The sequence below is a fragment of the Perca flavescens genome, chromosome 18 (assembly GCF_004354835.1).
Source record: "Perca flavescens isolate YP-PL-M2 chromosome 18, PFLA_1.0, whole genome shotgun sequence".
In the NCBI taxonomy this organism is placed as follows: Eukaryota; Metazoa; Chordata; class Actinopteri; order Perciformes; family Percidae; genus Perca; species Perca flavescens.
This window is the reverse complement of record NC_041348.1, coordinates 32,670,178-32,689,868: the sequence shown is the minus strand read 5'-3', so window position 1 is coordinate 32,689,868 and position 19,691 is coordinate 32,670,178. Positions and strand designations below refer to the sequence as shown.

General features: G+C 45.0%; 2 protein-coding genes across 4 annotated transcripts in view; one reads left to right on the top strand and one right to left on the bottom strand.

Moving 5' to 3' along the window:
- Window positions 1–19,691, bottom strand: part of brf1b (BRF1 general transcription factor IIIB subunit b) — a 41,419-nt gene that overhangs the window by 17,513 nt on the left and 4,215 nt on the right. The window contains exon 3 of the mRNA XM_028604684.1: window positions 2,130–2,210. Within this exon, the coding sequence (XP_028460485.1) occupies window positions 2,130–2,210 (81 nt within the window). The remainder of the gene's footprint in view (window positions 1–2,129; window positions 2,211–19,691) is intronic.
- Window positions 2,496–18,737, top strand: LOC114573059 (uncharacterized). Of its 3 annotated transcripts, none has more exons than XM_028604959.1 (18): window positions 2,496–2,617; window positions 3,456–3,499; window positions 3,988–4,080; window positions 4,407–4,534; window positions 5,115–5,255; window positions 6,282–6,359; window positions 7,453–7,623; window positions 7,710–7,806; window positions 8,218–8,441; window positions 9,493–9,658; window positions 11,416–11,612; window positions 12,228–12,345; window positions 14,556–14,764; window positions 15,091–15,208; window positions 16,105–16,274; window positions 16,777–16,874; window positions 17,026–17,147; window positions 18,447–18,737. In XM_028604959.1, exons 1-18 carry the CDS (start codon window positions 2,592–2,594, stop codon window positions 18,650–18,652), a joined length of 2,406 nt encoding a protein of 801 aa, XP_028460760.1. In that variant the 5' UTR covers window positions 2,496–2,591; the 3' UTR covers window positions 18,653–18,737. The 3 variants fall into 3 exon arrangements, with proteins under 3 accessions (XP_028460760.1, XP_028460759.1, XP_028460758.1); XM_028604958.1 differs by having other exon boundaries at window positions 2,497–2,617; window positions 3,973–4,080; window positions 18,450–18,737; XM_028604957.1 differs by having other exon boundaries at window positions 2,497–2,617; window positions 3,973–4,080.

Sequence of the window (19,691 nt, the reverse complement as noted above, 5' to 3'; positions counted from 1 at the left end):
CACACACACACACACACACACACACACACACACACACACACACACACACACACACACACACACACACACACACACAGGACACACACACAGGACATATAGGACACACACACACAGATACACACACACATTTATCAGGATATATAGGACACATTTACAGGATATACAGGACACATTTATCAGGATATACAGGACACATTTACACAGGATATATACACACATTTACACACAGGATATACATGAGGTATTTACACAGGATATACAGGAGACACACACACAGGACATACAGGAGGTATTTATCAGGATATATAGGACACATTTATCAGGACATATAGGACACACACACACAGGACACACAGGACATTTACACAGGACATACAGGAGGTATTTATCAGGACATATACACACACATTTACACACACACACACATACAGGACACACACACACAGGACACACACACACACACACACACACACACACACACACACAGACACACACACACACACACACACACACACACACACACACACACACACACACACACACACACACACACACACACACACACACACACACACACACACACACACACACACACAGGATATACAAACACACAGACACACACACACACACACACACACACACACACACACACACAGGACACACAGGAGGTATTTACAGGATATATAGGAGGTATTTATCAGGACATATAGGAGGTATTTAGCAGGATATATAGGTATTTATCAGTATATATAGGAAGTATTTATCAGGATATATAGGAAGTATTTAGCAGGATATATAGGAGGTATTTATCAGGATATATAGGAGGTATTTAGCAGGATATATAGGAGGTATTTATCAGGATATATAGGAGGTATTTATCAGGATATATAGGAGGTATTTATCAGGATATATAGGAGGTATTTATCAGGATATATAGGAGGTATTTAGCAGGATATATAGGAGGTATTTAGCAGGATATATAGGAGGTATTTATCAGGATATATAGGAGGTATTTATCAGGATATATAGGAGGTATTTATCAGGATATATAGGATCAGGATATTTATCAGGATATATAGGAGGTATTTATCAGGATATATAGGAGGTATTTATCAGGATATATAGGAGGTATTTATCAGGACATATAGGAGGTATTTCTTGGGATATATAGGAGGTATTCAGCAGGATATATAGGAGGTATTTATCAGGATATATAGGAGGTATTTGCAGGATATATAGGATATATAGGATAGGTATTTATCAGGATATATAGGAGGTATTTATCAGGATATATAGGAGGTATTTATCAGGATATATAGGAGGTATTTATCAGGATATATTTAGGATATATAGGAGGTATTTGCAGGATATATAGGAGGTATTTAGCAGGATATATAGGAGGTATTTATCAGGATATATAGGAGGTATTTATCAGGATATATAGGAGGATATATAGGAGGTATTTAGCAGGATATATAGGAGGTATTTAGCAGGATATATAGGAGGTATTTATCAGGATATATAGGAGGTATTTATCAGGATATATAGGAGGTATTTAGCAGGATATATAGGAGGTATTTATCAGGATATATAGGAGGTATTTATCAGGATATATAGGAGGTATTTATCATTATAGGAGGATATATAGGATATAGGTGTTTATCAGGATATATAGGAGGTATTTTGCAGGATATATAGGAGGTATTTATCAGGATATATAGGAGGTATTTAGGAGGATATATAGGAGGTATTTAGCAGGATATATAGGAGGTATTTATCAGGATATATAGGAGGTATTTAGCAGGATATATAGGAGGTATTTAGCAGGATATATAGGAGGTATTTTGCAGGATATATATGAGGTATTTAGCAGGATATATAGGAGGTATTTAGGAGATATTTATCAGGATATATAGGAGGTATTTTGCAGTTTGGCTGTGTGGTTTTGTGAATTGTGTAATCAAAAAGTATTTTGATAAAACCAGCCTAGTTTGCAAAATTGTGTTTTAGCAAACTGTAAACTGCTGTCTGCGTGTGTGTGTGTGTGTGTCTCTCTGTGTTATGTGTATCTCTGTGTATGTGTGTGTGTGTGTGTGTGTGTGTATGAGCAGATGAAGAAGATGACTCACCCCCCTGCAGCGTCTGGGCCCGGGACTCTTTCCCAACGCTGGTGTGAAACCCAGAACCAAGAAGAGGAGCTTTAACTGGACCTGCACACACACACACACACACACACACACACACACACACACACACACACACACACACACACACACACACACACACACACACACACACACACACACACACACACACACACACACACACACACACACACATGGAGAGGTTTAATGACTGGACGAGAAGAAGTGACAGGTAATACCAGCTGGAGGCAGTGATGCCAAACTGCCCTAAAACCTAAAGGGAGAAGAAGGAGAAGAAGAAGAAGGAGGAGGACGAGGCCTCCAGGTGTAATCAGACTTAACAAGCCTCAGCTGTGACTGTGCTGTCACCATGACAACCAGGTGATCAGCTCACCTGATGCAGAAGAGACCCAGCAGAGACTGAGACACACTTTCTGCAGCTTCAACATGGGAACGGCTGCACTCTTCTTCGGGTAAATGATTATTATCACAGAGGATTAATGTTTGGATGAATGGATGAATGGATGAGTAGTTCTGTCTCTAAAATGTAGATCAGTGTTTCCCAAGAAGTCACAGATGATGTCTTCAAATGTCTTTGTTTAGTCCACAACACTGAGATATTCAGTGTCTGTCCCAGAGGAGGGAAGACACTAGAACGTGTTCACCTTTAACAAGATGACATCACACTAGATTACCTGGTTTAACCTGTTGGGACCTTTCTTTATAGATTTTTGTTGCTTGTTTTTACTTCAACTCAAACTTTTCTATTTAAGACACACACACACACACAGACACACACACACACACACACACACACACACAGACACACACACACACACACAGACACACACACACACAGACACACACACACACACACACACACACACACACACACACACACACACACACACACACACAGGTTTGTGGCACTATCTTTGTGGGGACCCATCGTTGACATAATGCATTCCCTAGCCCCTTACCTTAACCATCACCACTAAATGCCTAACCTCACCATAACCTAATTCTAATCCTAAAACCAAGTCTTAACCCTCAAACAGCCCTTTCAACTTGTTGGGTCCAGCATTTTGGCCCCACAAGTATACTGGACTTCAGGTTTTTGGACCCCACGAATATAGTTAAACACACACAGACAGAACTCAAATGGTTCTACTTAATAGAAACAATGTTTTTCTGAGACTTTACCCAGTTTTTACATAAATAACTCACCGTGATGAATATATTATGAGAATAGTTGATAACTAATCGTTCATCTTTGCAGCTCTAAAGTAATCTGACTACATTTCTCTCCAGACTGTTCATCTGCTGCCAGTTCACGGAGAAATCTTCAGCTGAAGGTAAACCCTCTCGACTGGTGGATTTACATATTTTTCTGATGCTGTTTTTGGCATTTTTCAAAGCTTTTTGATTGTTTTTAAAAAGCTTTTAACAAGTAGGATTAGGATTTACGGTGGGGGGGGATGGTTTCAACACTTTATTTTTTTAACTTTTTTGCTGGGTGGGTTTCTAGTCTTTTTGGGTCTTAACTGGAGGTTTTAATAAGAAATCTGAATATTATCTTTGTTCCATTTTCTTCACAAAGTCTAACTTTGTTTGTGGGTGACCTTTTGACCATCTGAATGTCTGTGGGTGACCCTTGACCCTGTGGGTTACCTTTTGACCCTGTGGATGTCTGTGGGTGACCTTTGACCCTGTGGATGTCTGTGGGTGACCTTTGACCCTGTGGATGTCTGTGGGTGACCTTTTGACCCTGTGGGTGACCTTTGACCCTGTGGATGTCTGTGGGTAACCTTTGACCCTGTGAATGTAGATTTTGTGTCGTCAGGTTTAGAGGAATCTGTCGTTGAGTGGGAGTGTCGGGATCGGTACCTCTGGATCCATGTTCGCTCGCCGCAGATGCCTCGCTTCGAAGCCAGAGGTCAGTTCTGCTTTAACCTAATTAGTTTCAGTGCTGTCCACCTGTCTGTCTGCCTGTCCACCTGTCTGTATACCTGCCCCCTGTCCCCCCGTCTGTCTACCTGTCTGTCTACCTGTCCACCTGTCTCTGTCCCCCCGCTACCTGTTGACCTGCCCCCTGTCCCCCCGTCTGTCTACCTGTCTGTCTACCTGTCCACCTTTGGCTCAAAACTCAAATGGTTAAAAACCAAAACCTAGTGGTGCAGATAGAGCCTTAGTCTTCTAAATGTATCTAATCTACAGCTACAGTATGTGTCCACCTGTCCTGTAAACGCTGTCTGTCTGTAGATGGAAATGGCGTCCACCCTCTCAGCGAGCCACTGGCTTCGCGCTGCGGTTACACCATCAGCACCTTCAGGATGGACGGCTTCACCACCTTCAGAGCTTCATACTACTCGTGCTTCACCCCAAACCAGGTACCTCCACCGCTACACAAGCCAGGGCACGATCACCTGACACAACCAGGTACCTCCACCGCTACACAAGCAAGGGCACGATCACCTGACACAACCAGGTACCTCCACCGCTACACAAGCAAGGGCACGATCACCTGACACAACCAGGTACCTCCACCGCTACACAAGCCAGGGCACGATCACCTGACACAACCAGGTACCTCCACCGCTACACAAGCAAGGGCACGATCACCTGACACAACCAGGTACCTCCACCGCTACACAAGCCAGGGCACGGTCACCTGACACAACCAGGTACCTCCACCGCTACACAAGCCAGGGCACGATCACCTGACACAACCAGGTACCTCCACCGCTACACAAGCCAGGGCACGGTCACCTGACAAAACGTTTAATTCTCAAACGTGGGTGCATTGGCTTTATTACCACGAGTTTACAGCCAAGTCTCTGCTGATCGGTAGTCTGGATCAACACAAGAACATTTCCAGGATAAACATTGCTCTCTCATGACGCTGATCCCCTGTCATGTAACTTGACTGTGTTATTCTTGTTGAGTCCGGACTGACTTTGGTTGTTTCAGAACGACGAGGTGTTCACCTTCAGCTTTAATGTGATCGTGAACGACGCTGGGGGAAAGTGGATCAGCTGGCCGGTTTCTGCCGTCTGTTCTGGTCTCACCTGGACTCACAGAGAGATCATCTGCGAGGAGGACTACATGGAGGTCTGCTACAAGTTTCTGAAAATAGATCTAGTGTCTAAACTGCCTGAAAGCTGAGTGAACCGTCTCAAGACTCGCCCAGCTGGGAAGATCTGATCCCGCTACATGGGTGCAGATTGGATTTGTGTTGCGATTTACATTTATTGCAACTGGGTATTGTTAAAAAAATGTTGATGCCAGTACCAATACCAATACCATGGCTTTGATACCGGGTCCCTAAATGATGCCTTTTTCAATTCCAATTTTATAAAACAAAGAAATTACAACCTTACACATTACCACACAAATCTTTTAATTTATTTCTCAGCTCCGACCACGTGATCCCGGTCTCTTGCTACGTTTACACGTGGCCGGCTATTTTCATAAACGGACATTTCAACCTCTCGGTTTTCAGAAAAGTGTTCGTTGACATGTCCCTGTGTAAACATGCAGTCAAGAGAACGCCAGACCTGTAGGTGGCGGTGTAACGAGAAGCTCAAGCCCACGTTAGCCAATCAGAAACCCGACAATAGCAACAACAGCAACCAATCACTTCCTCTTCTCTCTCTCGGTTGCCTAAACCTCCGTTTGTCTCAGTTTAGGTGCAAACGAAGATTTCCAAAATCTCCACTTTGGCCGGAGTTTTTAGAAATCGTTTTCTGTGATTTTAAAAACGGGGTTTTCGTGTAAATGAAAGGCCTAACTGCAGGAACAAATCTGCGTCTTCCCTTTGTGTAAACGGGGTCTTAGTGTGTAAAAGTTTTTTTTCTGCGTGTCTCTACGACATGTAATGTTACACAGCCTATCACAGACATGATTAGATCTTGGTAGAAGCATGCTGATTGGCTCACTGACATTGATGAGATTTACTGATTAGGTATTGAATGATGAGACATTTTTTGATACTTCAGAGGCAATTCGGTCGGTGCCTAAAAAGTATTAATCGGAACCCAGCCCTAATACTGAGTGCTATATTTTCACTGCCCTAGATCATAAAATGAACGTCGGTGTAAAGTGAGAAAAGTTGTCCATGTTTCCTGATGTGGATAGGTGAACGTGGACAGAGAGTCTTCGTGTGGAGGTCAGCGGGGGGACAGCGGAGAGATGTGGTATGCTGCCTTCTCTCAGGTAAAACACACAAACTAACACCTATGATCTGCATCTGAGGTCCTCAGCCAGGAGAGTTAAGTCACTGTCATCATACCATTTAGATTCAGGGGCCTTTTGATTATGCCCATTTAACAGTTACATTTTATTTCCAGTCAAAAAACTACTAAAACATGATTTGACAGGGTTATTAAGCTCTTCCAAACATTTACGTTAAAAACTAACTTCTTTTTAATAAAAGAATAAATATAAAGTGGAAAATATAAAATAAAAGTGCATCTTTCACATATGTATCAATATTTAAATTTGCTTTGATGATATTGGATGGTGGATCAATGAATACATGTATCCTTACCACAAGACTGTTTTTGGAGATGGAGCCTTCATCCCTACAGATATTCAAAATGCTACATCCCTGTAGCCTGACCAGCCAGCCCCACATCCAGATGTTGGGTCTGGGAACTCCCCATTGGTCAGGGCTCAATCCGAGGGGCGGGATAAACGGTTGTCTTTCAGATTCCCACTGCACGCTATAGGATAGCACTACAACCAATCAGAGCAACACTAGCTGGTAGACTAGTTTAAACTGCGAACACGTCTTAATTTTGTAAGAATGACGACAGCTGAACTCCAGAGTTGCGGCCAAAGCCGATTCCAAAGACCACTGTTCTCCAGCAGCAGCTGCCATAAGCCCCGCCCACCGACTCTATACACGATGTGATTGGCCTGACCAGAGTTTGGTTTTTCCAGCTCGCAAGCCAACGGAGAGTTGCTAGACGACGGTGGCTGCAAATTACATTTGCTGCTGCTAGGGTGGTCTAGATTTCTAGGCTAACATCCTTGGACATTTAAAAAAAAAAAAAACTCCTGAAACACCACTTGTTTACAACAGCCTACAACTTCCCTTAGTATAGCCACTGTAATTCTGTAAAGTGTCCTTGGGTTTCATGAAAAGTGCTATATAAATGTATTATTATTATTACACCCCTTTTGCAAGCAGCTGCAAGTTTAACTCATCTCATCCAGAATCTTTGGTCTGAACTGAACATTAATGTCCTTGGTCCTGTCTCTCTTTTCAAACCACTTCAGTTTTGTCTGTTGTTGTGGCATTCAGGCGCAGAGGACGGCGAGTTCTGTGTGGCAGCTGATGTTCCTGCAGAGTGACGGACAGGTTTCTTCCATGTCCATCAGTGAAGCCCAACAGTGGGGCTACAGCCTGATGGTGGGCGCCCAGAGGGTGGTGCTCCGCTCGCAGTATAAACAGCCGCATGCCGAGCTGACTACGGTGGGTCGCCATGTAGGCCAGAAATCAGACTAAATGTTAGTGAGAGTCTGTTACTTTATAAATTAAATCTTCTGTTTTATGGTCAGGTGGAGGGTGTCCCTGTGGAGGTTGTCCGGGTTTCTCTGTTCATTAAAAAGAAGCTGACGGTGATGATGATCGACATGTCCATGGCCTGCACAGTCAGTAAGTTATTCTGGACAGGAAGGGCAGATTCTTCTGGACAGGAAGGGCAGATTCTTCTGGACAGGAAGGGCAGATTCTTCTGGACAGGAAGGGCAGGTTCTTCTGGACAGAGATAGTAGGTTCTTCTGGACAGAGATAGTAGGTTCTTCTGGACAGAGATAGTAGGTTCTTCTGGACAGAGATAGTAGGTTCTTCTGGACAGAGATAGTAGGTTCTTCTGGACAGGGATAGTAGGTTCTTCTGGACAGGAATAGTAGGTTCTTCTGGATAGGAATAGTAGGTTCTTCTGTACAGGATGGGCAGATTCTTCTGCTTTTTAACTTCAATAAATTATGGTTATAATTTGTTTTTTCTATAATCGAGCAGCCCTACTGATGGTAAACGGCGCTGACAGATTCTGTCGATTCTCAGATTCAGGATCTTTCGACGGCGCCTGGCTGCTGTGGGACGTTCCGTGGGTCGTGACCCCGCTGGTCGACGAGGGAGCAGTGTTTGAAAGCCGAAGTCTCAGTCTGGGGGTGGAGGGGGTTCTTCTGGACGAACACACCGCCACAACCAGAGGATTCAGTCTGGTCCAACGAGGCCCTTTGGTCCAGATCGGAGTTCCTTTCGGGGCGGAGGGCGGCTACAGGAAGGTACAGTCGGTCCGTCCACGGGGACAAGGTTTCCAAAACACAAATAATTTCATTCTGAGCAACAAATACGTGCCAACAAGGACTGATGTCCTGTTCAAGCAGATGACGTCAGCAGAACTGCAACGATTAGTCGACTAATTTATTAGTTGACTAATTAATAGAAAAACAATTGCAAACAATGTTGATAAGCGATTCATCTTTATTTTTTTGTTAGATAATGCTGTTTTCAGCCTTTAAAATATGGAGGTATTATCGTATTTATCTGAATATCTTTGGATTTTGGACAAAACAAGACATTTTAGGACGTCATCTTGGGCTTTGGGAAACAATGATCCACATTTTACACCATTTTCTGACATTTTATAGACAACTCGTCCAGAAACAATTCACTAGTTGCAGCTCTACGCCAGTTAAAATGGGTAGGAGTTTTAGTGACTTGATATTGATGAATAAAATCCATTTAATGGATCTTTTAATACCGGTCTTTTCACCATGGATGGAGATGTAAAAAGTCCTTTCAACTAACTTTTTGGGGTTTAGTTCTTAATGTTAACGTGGTGCATTATAAAATATCTAAGGGTTGCTTCTTGTTTGGAAAATTTACAGCAGAAGTTCTCTGAAAATGAGTTTTGGGCATTTCTGCCTTTTTTTTTATTAGAGAGGAAAGCTGAGATATGAAAGGGGGGAGAGAGAGGGTGGATGACATGCAGGAAAACCATCACAGGTCGAATTCAAACCCTGGACCTTCTGCGTCGAGGAACAACCCTCTGCACATGTGCGCCCACTCTACCAACTGGGCTAACCGGCCACTGAGTGTTTCTTTTTTTAAAGATAAACTGGGATTGGACCTGAAGTTTCCATGTAATTCAATCAGGAAATCATTGGTGATACCCAGCCCTTAGTTCCTTTTTAATTGTTCTTTATGAATGTTTGTTTTTCCAAGTGCTGTTGCTTTTTCACCCCTTTCTGACATTTAAATAACTGAAAAGAAGAAAATAATCTGCAGATTATTTGACAATGAAAATAAACATCAGTTTCTTTCTCTCTGCAGAGTTCGGTGGTGAACAATATGTACAAGGAGACGTTTGTGATCTTCCTGCTTTACGAACACGTCTTCTCTTTGCTGTATGAAGACGGAGGCAGCATCGACACAAGACACCGAATGCTCAGAGTTCTCGACACGCCACTGCTCTGCCGTAAACCCTTCCACGTCGACAGTAAGTCTCCCAGTTTACCTTCCACCTCGACAATACGTCTCCCAGTTTACCTTGCACCTCAACCATTAGTCTCCCAGTTTACCTTCCACGTCGACAGTAAGTCTCAACCATTAGTCTCCCAGTTTACCTTCCACGTCGACAGTAAGTCTCCCAGTTTACCTTCCACCTCGACAGTACGTCTCCCAGTTTACCTTCCACCTCGACAGTACGTCTCCCAGTTTACCTTCCACCTCGACAGTACGTCTCCCAGTTTACCTTCTACCTCGACAGTAAGCCTCCCAGTTTACCTTCCTCCCTTGACAGTACGTCTCCCAGTTTACCTTCTACCTCGACAGTACGTCTCCCAGTTTACCTTCTACCCTAGACAGTACGTCTCCCAGTTTACCTTCTACCCTCGACAGTAAGCCTCCCAGTTTACCTTCCACCTCGACAGTAAGTCTCCCAGTTTACCTTCCACCTCGACAGTAAGTCTCCCAGTTTACCTTCCACCTCGACCGTACGTCTCCCAGTTTACCTTCCACCTCGACCGTACGTCTCCCAGTTTACCTTCCACCTCGACCGTACGTCTCCCAGTTTACCTTCCACCTCGACAGTACGTCTCCCAGTTTACCTTCCACCTCGACAGTACGTCTCCCAGTTTACCTTCCTCCCTCGACAGTAAGTCTCCCAGTTTACCTTCCTCCCTCGACAGTAAGTCTCCCAGTTTACCTTCCTCCCTCGACAGTAAGTCTCCCAGTTTACCTTCCTCCCTCGACAGTAAGTCTCCCAGTTTACCTTCCTCCCTCGACAGTAAGTCTCCCAGTTTACCTTCCTCCCTCGACAGTAAGTCTCCCAGTTTACCTTCCTCCCTCGACAGTAAGTCTCCCAGTTTACCTTCTACCCTCGACAGTAAGTCTCCCAGTTTACCTTCTACCCTAGACAGTACGTCTCCCAGTTTACCTTCTACCCTCGACAGTAAGCCTCCCAGTTTACCTTCTACCCTCGACAGTAAGCCTCCCAGTTTACCTTCTACCTCGACAGTAAGCCTCCCAGTTTACCTTCTACCTCGACAGTAAGCCTCCCAGTTTACCTTCTACCCTCGACAGTAAGCCTCCCAGTTTACCTTCTACCCTCGACAGTAAGCCTCCCAGTTTACCTTCTACCCTCGACAGTAAGCCTCCCAGTTTACCTTCCACCTCGACAGTAAGTCTCCCAGTTTACCTTCTACCCTAGACAGTACGTCTCCCAGTTTACCTTCTACCCTCGACAGTAAGCCTCTCAGTTTACCTTCTACCCTCGACAGTAAGCCTCCCAGTTTACCTTCTACCTCGACAGTAAGCCTCCCAGTTTACCTTCTACCTCGACAGTAAGCCTCCCAGTTTACCTTCTACCCTCGACAGTAAGCCTCCCAGTTTACCTTCTACCCTCGACAGTACGTCTCCCAGTTTACCTTCCACCTCGACAGTAAGCCTCCCAGTTTACCTTCCACCTCGAAAGTACGTCTCCCAGTTTACCTTCCACCTCGACAGTAAGTCCCCCAGTTTACTAGAGATGGCCAAATGAAGCTTCGTGAAGCATTTTCTTTATTTTCGGAGCCCACTAGATGGCGCTCTGTGTTCAACAGAGGGTTGAGAATACACTGACTTGCAATGCCTAAGGCCTTTCTCTTAAAACCAAGAGCGCCATCTAGTGGGCTCTGAAAATAAAGAAAATGGAATCGAGATGTCCTATCTCTGTCTCTGTGTCTGTTCCCTCCTGACTCTGGTTTCTTCCCGTAGAGACTGTAAGTGATGGCCGGTCGTTCAGCGTCTACCTGGGAAACATCCCTGCTGATGTCACGTTGGAGGATGTCCAAATCAACAGTAACCAGCTGATGATGTCACAGAGCAACATCATCAGTCCTGTCTTTCACGCCAACGGCAGCCGGGCCTACGAACTGCGCCTGCCCTTCGAGGACGCTGTAGTCCGCTGGGTGGTGAGGGCTTCCACACAAACAGTTTAGCTTAGCATTAACCAGGAGTTAGCCTGTTCCTGGCCTGGAGTTCAGCCCATCTTTGCTTGGGTTTGGGCTGGCTGCGGTCTAGTTTAGTGGTTCCCAACATTTTTCAGTCCTGTCAGATATGAACTCACCTACCCCTTTGATTCCCAATGTTTGTTCCAAATGTATAATGGTGTTTTTCCATTACATAGTACCTACTCTACTGGAAGCGACGCCACAGGAAACTGCCGTGACCTAACCCGACACGCACACAGAACGTGGAAGCTGTGTTTCTGATTTTCGGCGTTTGTGGCTGTTTGCCAGGAGACAAATTTAGTTTAAAAAGAAGCTGGAGGCAGCAAAAAAACACAGCTGGCTAAACTATTTAAAAATGGCGGTTTGTTCAGGACCAATCGGGAGTCTGCAGGTTTTCACGTCACCTTTTGTTAACATTAAATTGTATTTATAGTATCAAATCCTAACGAGTTATCTCGAGAACCTTTTACAGAGAGTAGTTCTAGACCACACTCTATAATTTATAAAGTCCCAACATTTCCAGTAATTCCCCAAAGCACTACTCATTTTATTTTATTTCATATTTCTCTCCAACAGTACCTGGGTCAAGGTGTGGTGCAGTACGCCATCGATGTAAACTTCACACTTACCATCATGCCTCAGAAAGCCTCATACTACCACCTCACGTCCATCACAGCACAAGCATTGAACAAGTGTAAGTACGTCTGTTCTGCTCTTTGCTGCAATCTGGTCTTTAACAGGTCTTCAGAAACCACACTGCTGATCCTTCAGTATCCACACTGCTGATCCTTCAGTATCCACACTGCTGATCCTTCAGAAACCACACTGCTGATCCTTCAGAAACCACACTGCTGATCCTTCAGTATCCACACTGCTGATCCTTCAGAAACCACACTGCTGATCCTTCAGAAACCACACTGCTGATCCTTCAGTATCCACACTGCTGATCCTTCAGAAACCACACTGCTGATCCTTCAGAAACCACACTGCTGATCCTTCAGTATCCACACTGCTGATCCTTCAGTATCCACACTGCTGATCCTTCAGAAACCACACTGCTGATCCTTCAGTATCCACACTGCTGATCCTTCAGTATCCACACTGCTGATCCTTCAGTATCCACACTGCTGATCCTTCAGTATCCACACTGCTGATCCTTCAGTATCCACACTGCTGATCCTTCAGTATCCACACTGCTGATCCTCCAGTATCCACACTGCTGATCCTTCAGAAACCACACTGCTGATCCTTCAGTATCCACACTGCTGATCCTTCAGTATCCACACTGCTGATCCTTCAGTATCCACACTGCTGATCCTTCAGTATCCACACTGCTGATCCTTCAGTATCCACACTGCTGATCCTTCAGTATCCACACTGCTGATCCTCCAGTATCCACACTGCTGATCCTCCAGTATCCACACTGCTGATCCTTCAGTATCCACACTGCTGATCCTTCAGTATCCACACTGCTGATCCTTCAGAAACCACACTGCTGATCCTTCAGAAACCACACTGCTGATCCTTCAGTATCCACACTGCTGATCCTTCAGTATCCACACTGCTGATCCTCCAGAAACCACACTGATTGAAAGCAGATGTCATGAAGTGGTGTATGTATGACATGCCAATTCGTACACCATTATTGGCATGTTATCGAGACGCATACTTGCTTTTTAGCGTGTTTATCAAGGCTGTTTGGCCTCCATTGATTTACATTACCTTGCGATTGCGTGTGAATTGACGCCGTAGTGAGTAGTATGAAAGGCCAAACATCCTCATAGGGAGGTTGGTGGGGGGGGATGGGTCGAACAGGACTTTCATCCAGGCGACCTGGGATCAGGTCCCGCGTGTCACGTTTCCTAAACTCAACTGTTGGTTTCTTCTTTGTCTAAACCCAACCGTCCGCTGTAGCATAGACATACTCGCGGACCACTCAAAATGCTTACAGATAACTGGGGGCGGGGGGTTAACATCAATACAGCGTAGTATCGCGATATTTTCCGTGGTAATACTGTATCGATGCAGACTCAAAGTATGGATTCAATTTTATTTATAGTATCAAATCATAACCGGTTATCTCGAGACACTTTACAGAGAGTAGGTCTAGACCACACTCTATAATATGGATCTATCATTATGTGTGTTGGTCAGCCTGTCAGCTTAACAATCTGATTTTGCAGTGTGAGATGAAGAAACAAAAGTATCATTTTAGATAAAACAGAGGTTGACAAAATTTCCTTTTGTGGACATCATTTAAAATTGCGATAAATAGCAGAATATAGCGATATGTTTAAAATCGCAGTATCGTGACGATATCTTGTGAGACCTCTGGTGATTCCCACCCCTACAGATAACACGCCACTTGATGTTTACACAAAGTCATGTTGCAGAAAGAAGTTAGAAACCGTCATAGTGTGATTGGTTATGTTGGTGTCATTGATTCTTAATTTCCCACGAAGCTGCTCGTGGTTACGTGCCAGTTAAACTTTTCATCTCCAATCCTATCTGTATTTGTGAGAAGTGGCGCTGTCCTGAGTTGAAAGCCTACTTTACGGCTTTATTACTGAATTAATAGGCGCATGTGTTCGCATCGGACGCTGTCCATGTCCTAAGGTTCTGAAATGCAAACTACAGATTTTTTTAAAGGGGTGCACCTGTGAGCACCCACGGACGAAAAAATAAATCTGCGCCTATGACACTATTTACAACAACCTGACCACCTCCCCTGCTCCTTCAACCACCACACCTGCCTCCCCACCCCCTCCACCCTCTCAGTCACTCATTTCTCTCTGCTGCCCCCTGTGGTCAGGGGGGTTAAGAAGTGTGTTTATTGTAGAGAATTGTTAAAAGCAGTCTGTGTATGCATGCATCATTGTGGCCCTTTTTGTTTCTCCTCTGCAGTTCCCCCAGAGATTACGGCTCAGTGTTCAAGCGGAGGAATCACCTTCAGCGTGGTCATACCGTCGCGAGCAGAGAGTGTCTGGGAGGTGGGCGTTGGCCAAGAGCCTCTGACGTCACAAATGTCCGCCCAAAGAGGGTACCACCTTCACAGCGACGCCTTCAGGACCACGCTGGAAGTCCCGGCGTTCTCTGTCGGATACACCTACGATGTAAGAGTCCACGATGCATCGGGGGAATGTGTTCAAATGATCCAAATCTCAAGATTTTCTCCCAGTTTCCTGCTAATTAGGCTACTCGTGGAGTTGGGTTAATTAACTCAGGAAGATGTTTTAGAAGGCACTATTGCGTGCCAGGAAACGGGGAGTCCGTCTTTGTCTTAATTTAATCAAAGCATGCATCTGAAAGTGTTAATCTACTATCCTGAGACTACTTGATCCCAGCTGAATCTTTAGTTTCAGTAATTTCAGTCCATTAGACTGTTTATATATTTGTAAACATGAACCCATTTGATTTCGGTCCTCTGTTTCATTTACAGGGTCTCACATTGTCAAACTTTTACGGAACATTTCGGCTTCTTCTGAGAGACTCCAAAACGTTGGAGGTCCAGACATCCACCTCCAAACGCTGCCTCTTCAAGACCGAGGACATGATAGGTAACCACGTTCACTTTAGATCCAGCTTTACCTGCCTTTAGCCAGGATAAGAGATCCCTCTTCACGTTCAGTTTAGATTATCAAGAATTTGCGCCCCATATACCAAGGCTCAGTCCTTTCCGCAGCGGCCCGGATTCAAGTCCGACCCGCAACCCTTTGCTGCATTTCATCCTTATCTTTACCCCCTTTCCTGTCTTCAAGATGTCCTCTCAAAATAAAGGCCACAAAAAGCCCAAAACATTATCATCAAAAAGAAATATCCAAGTCTTTGATAATGTTTAAAAGTAGCGGTGTAAACTGTCACAAACGGCATTAAAAACTCTGATCGAGATGCAGATTCTGAATGAGCTGTAAAATGTCTAAAGAATGCTTTTAAAACCAAATTAATTACATTTAATTATACCGACATGAAAAAGGCCTTATTCTGAATATCAAAACAGAATATACTCTCAGAATATTAATGTGCATGAAGTCTGCAGTCTGGCCCAGTGGTTAGAACTGTGGCCTTACAGCAAGAAGGTTCTGGGTTTGAATCCAAGTGGTTCCGGGCATTTCTGTGTGGAGTTTGCATGTTCTCCCCCATGTTTGCGTGGGTTTCCTCCGGGTGCTCCGGTTTCCCCCACCATCAAAAACATGTAATAGGTTCTCCAGTCAGTGCCCTTGAGCAAGGCACTGACTGAGATCTGAAGTTGGTCCCCAGGCGCTGTGATTGGCTGCCCACTGCTCCCTTGAGGGCTGGGTTAAATGCAGAGAATGAATTTCGCTACATGTATGTGACAATAAAGTACCTTTACCTTTTGAGATTGACAATTTCCAGGCTGGAGCCTGACATGTCCCTCCCCATACCCCCCCCTCTCTGTGTGTGTCCCGCCCTAACTGGTGTCTCCTGGTGTCAGTGTGTTCAGCCGACGGGACCGTGACGGTGGTGACCACGCCCACCTCCACCAGGCCCTCGGTGCAGCCCGACAGAACCACTCTGTTGGACCCCAACTGCAAGCCCAAACAGACGGACGAATCCAGAGTCCTGTTTGAGTTCAACTTGGACTCCTGCGGGACCAGAGCTCTGGTGAGACCCAAAAACACTGAAAACATGTTCGCCAAGGTAGCCCAGGATGCTCACGTTAGATTTAACTAGATAAAACTACAGAGAAGGACATTTAAACAACTACTACTCTCTTTAAACACACCTATGATTAATGAAGACACTAAGTACAACCCTTTTTGAATCATGCGCCCGGTGCAAGGACCCTTTTTTTTCCGAAAGTGGTTTCGTACACGCCCTAAACACAGCTGCGCCAGGCGCTTCACGCTGTGTGCTTAGATCGGTAAAATAGGGCATGAAATCTTTCAAATTAAGTTTTAAAACCCCAAATATTCACAGGTTACAGGTCAAATGTTAATATTTGCTGATGTTTGGGGAAACTGAATACTTTAGGGTCCCAGATTAATCAGAAGTTATCTTTTTGAAAGTGAGAAGAGAGGACCAAGCAAGCAAGATGGCTGCAGATAGTCCGATGTGTACATTCTTAAAGTTGTAGTAAAGTTTTGTAACTGAAGATGTTTCGCAGGTCGGGGAGTCGTACGTGGTTTATGAGAACGAGATCATCTACGACAGACAGCTGATTTCAGACGGACTGAACTTAATCTCCAGAGATTCTCAGTTCAAGTGAGGAAAACCCTTGTGAACACTTCCTAAACTGGTAGTGCCTGATTGTCTGTCAGAGGCAGAGACTCGGGCACTACCTAAAACTAAACTTGACTTAAAGGAACGCTCTAATGTGAGACTCCTGATAAAGAAATGTGTGATTCTTGCCCAGGTTGACGGTGCGATGCTTCTATCCGCTCAGCGGCGTAAACAGACTGTCTGTTGACCGAGTCTTCAGATCGGAGACGCCGGGACTCGGATCAGTCAAAGTCTTCAAGCACCTCAAAGGTTCCAGTGAGTACTTTTAACTGGCTTCCATTGAACAGGTAAAGGCCCAGACACACCAACCTCATTATCAGCCGTCTGGCGAGGTCAGTGACTCGAGTCTGTTCGGTGCGTTTCGTGCCGTTGGCTTTAATTTGGGCCGATTTGACTTGTTGGAGCGGCCAGTGGGCAGTCGGACTCAATGACCAATCTGATTGGTGGAGTGCTAGCCCTTGACTAGCCAATCTGTGCACGAGAAAACTGGAGCTGCCAACGCCAGCGTCTTCTTATTACTAGCCGTTGTATTTCCTTCCGTTCAGCGAGTAATGACAACAACGATCCTTTAGAGCTGGACAATATATCGATATATCAATATCGTGATATGAGACTGATATCTTCTTAGATTTTGAATATCGTAACATGGCATAAGTGTTTTTTCTGGTTCTAAAGGCTGCATTACAGTAAAGTGATGTAATGTTCTGAACTTGCCAGACTGTTGTAACTCTTCTGTTATTGGCCTTTACCCACTTAGTCATTATATCCACATTACTGATTATTATTGTCTAAAATCTCATTCTTTAAATATTTTGTGAAAGCACCGATGGTCAACACTACAATATGGTTTCAGGTATCGATATCGAGGTATTTGGTCAAAAATATTTTTTGATTTTTCTCTATCGCCCAGCCCTACGATCCTTCCTGAATACTATCGCCCCTCTCTGTGTTTATAGGTCTAGAGAGATGTTCCCTCATTTCCGGTTTTAATTTTTGTGAATATACAGATTAGCGCCACCTGCTGTTATGGAGAACGTACGCTCCAGTCGGCGTCTCTTCGGTGTGTTCTGAGGAACTCTTTTGAGAGACGGGAGCCGACTGATCGGATTATCCATAAGGGCACTTGGGCCTGTATCCAGGGGCACCAACCATTCACAACCAGTGGGGGGCACCACATGACACAAGCTGTACCAATATTTTCCATAAATTGATATTATTATTCACTTGTGGAAATTCTTTTATTAGGAATAACCCCTTGGGATGTAGCATCTCGTTTTCAAGGGGGTCCTTAACTTGAAATTGTTGAAAGACCTACTCATTTATGAACACTAATTTCACAATGCATTGAGGTATAGTGCCAAGGAGCACCACATTGTCTTAATACAGGCCAATGGTGGGCCTTGGGTTGGTGTGTAAGGGTAACCCATCCTGTTCAGTCATTAGTCATGGACCAGAATATTATGTGCAAGTAAACGTAGTCAGTCAGGGTTATCAACGATGCAAATTCAGTTTATATTGAACGACGGCATGTTAAAATCTGGTTTTATTCTGCAGCAGATCCAGCAGATGACCTCCCTGACGAAGACTGTTTGCATCAGGTTTCTGGAAATGCTTTCAACATCCCGACTAACCAGGTCCACCAGCCGGCGGCGCCGGCAGCCGGGGAGAGTCCCGCCTCACAGTCAGAACCATCGCTTTCAAACCCCTTGGCTTCATCCACCTCCGTACAGCGCAGAACTACACAACTACATCCCAGCTGATACCAAACACATGACACCCAAATACACAAAGTCCAGCTCGTCACCGGCATCTGAACCAAAATCTGCCGCAACCGGCTGGGTCGACCTGAACCCGGAAAGAGCCGGAGTGCAGAACATCGGAGTCAAACCTCCAAGCAGGTTTTTTTCTTCTGGACTTCAGCTCAACCAGGAACCTGTTTTCCAACAAGCAAACTCACAAATCTCTAATCCGACAGCGGTCAGCGTTGACCGGAACCGCTGGCCGTCCCGACAGAGTCCTGAACACCGAGGCTCGAACGTCAGAGAGGAGAGAACCGATTCCTCAACGCTGAAACAGGAACTAAGTCTTCATGGAGCCAGAGTTGAGTCGGATCAATCTGCAGCGATTCCATTCACATATCTGTCTCAAAAACACCAACAGGACCGACCTGATCCATCTCTACACCACCAGAAAGTGGTTTATCTGTACCCAAACCAGCAGAAACGGGTGAAGTCCCCGCTTGTCCGGTCTGTACCTGATACAGGAAACTGGGGAGGACCGAAAGTCCCTCAGACAGGTAGGGACGAGAATCAGATCATTATTTAGGGCTTTAAGGCCCTGACGCAAACCAACCTGATTATCAGCCGGCTGGTGAGGTCGGTGACTCGAGTCTGTTCGGTGTGTTCTGTGCCGTCGGCTTTAATTTGGGCCGATTTCAAGAAGTCGAGTCGGCCGACCTGACTTGTTGAATCGGCCAGTGGGCAGCCGGACTCAATGACCAATCTGATTGGTGGAGTGCTAGCCCTTGAATAGCCAATCGTTGCACGAGAAAACCGGAGCTGCCAACGGCAGTATCTTATTACTTGCCGTGGTATTCTCTTCCGTTCAGCGAGTAATGACGATCCTTCTCCACTATCACCTCTCTCTGATGGGAACAAGGACCGACCACAGTGTGCTCTGTGTTTATAGGTCTACAGAGATGCTCCCACATTTACAGTTTTCATTTATTGGGCGACAACACAGATTAGCGCCACCTGCTGCTATGGAGACATATTGCGTATCGTGCACGTGCAGAACGTA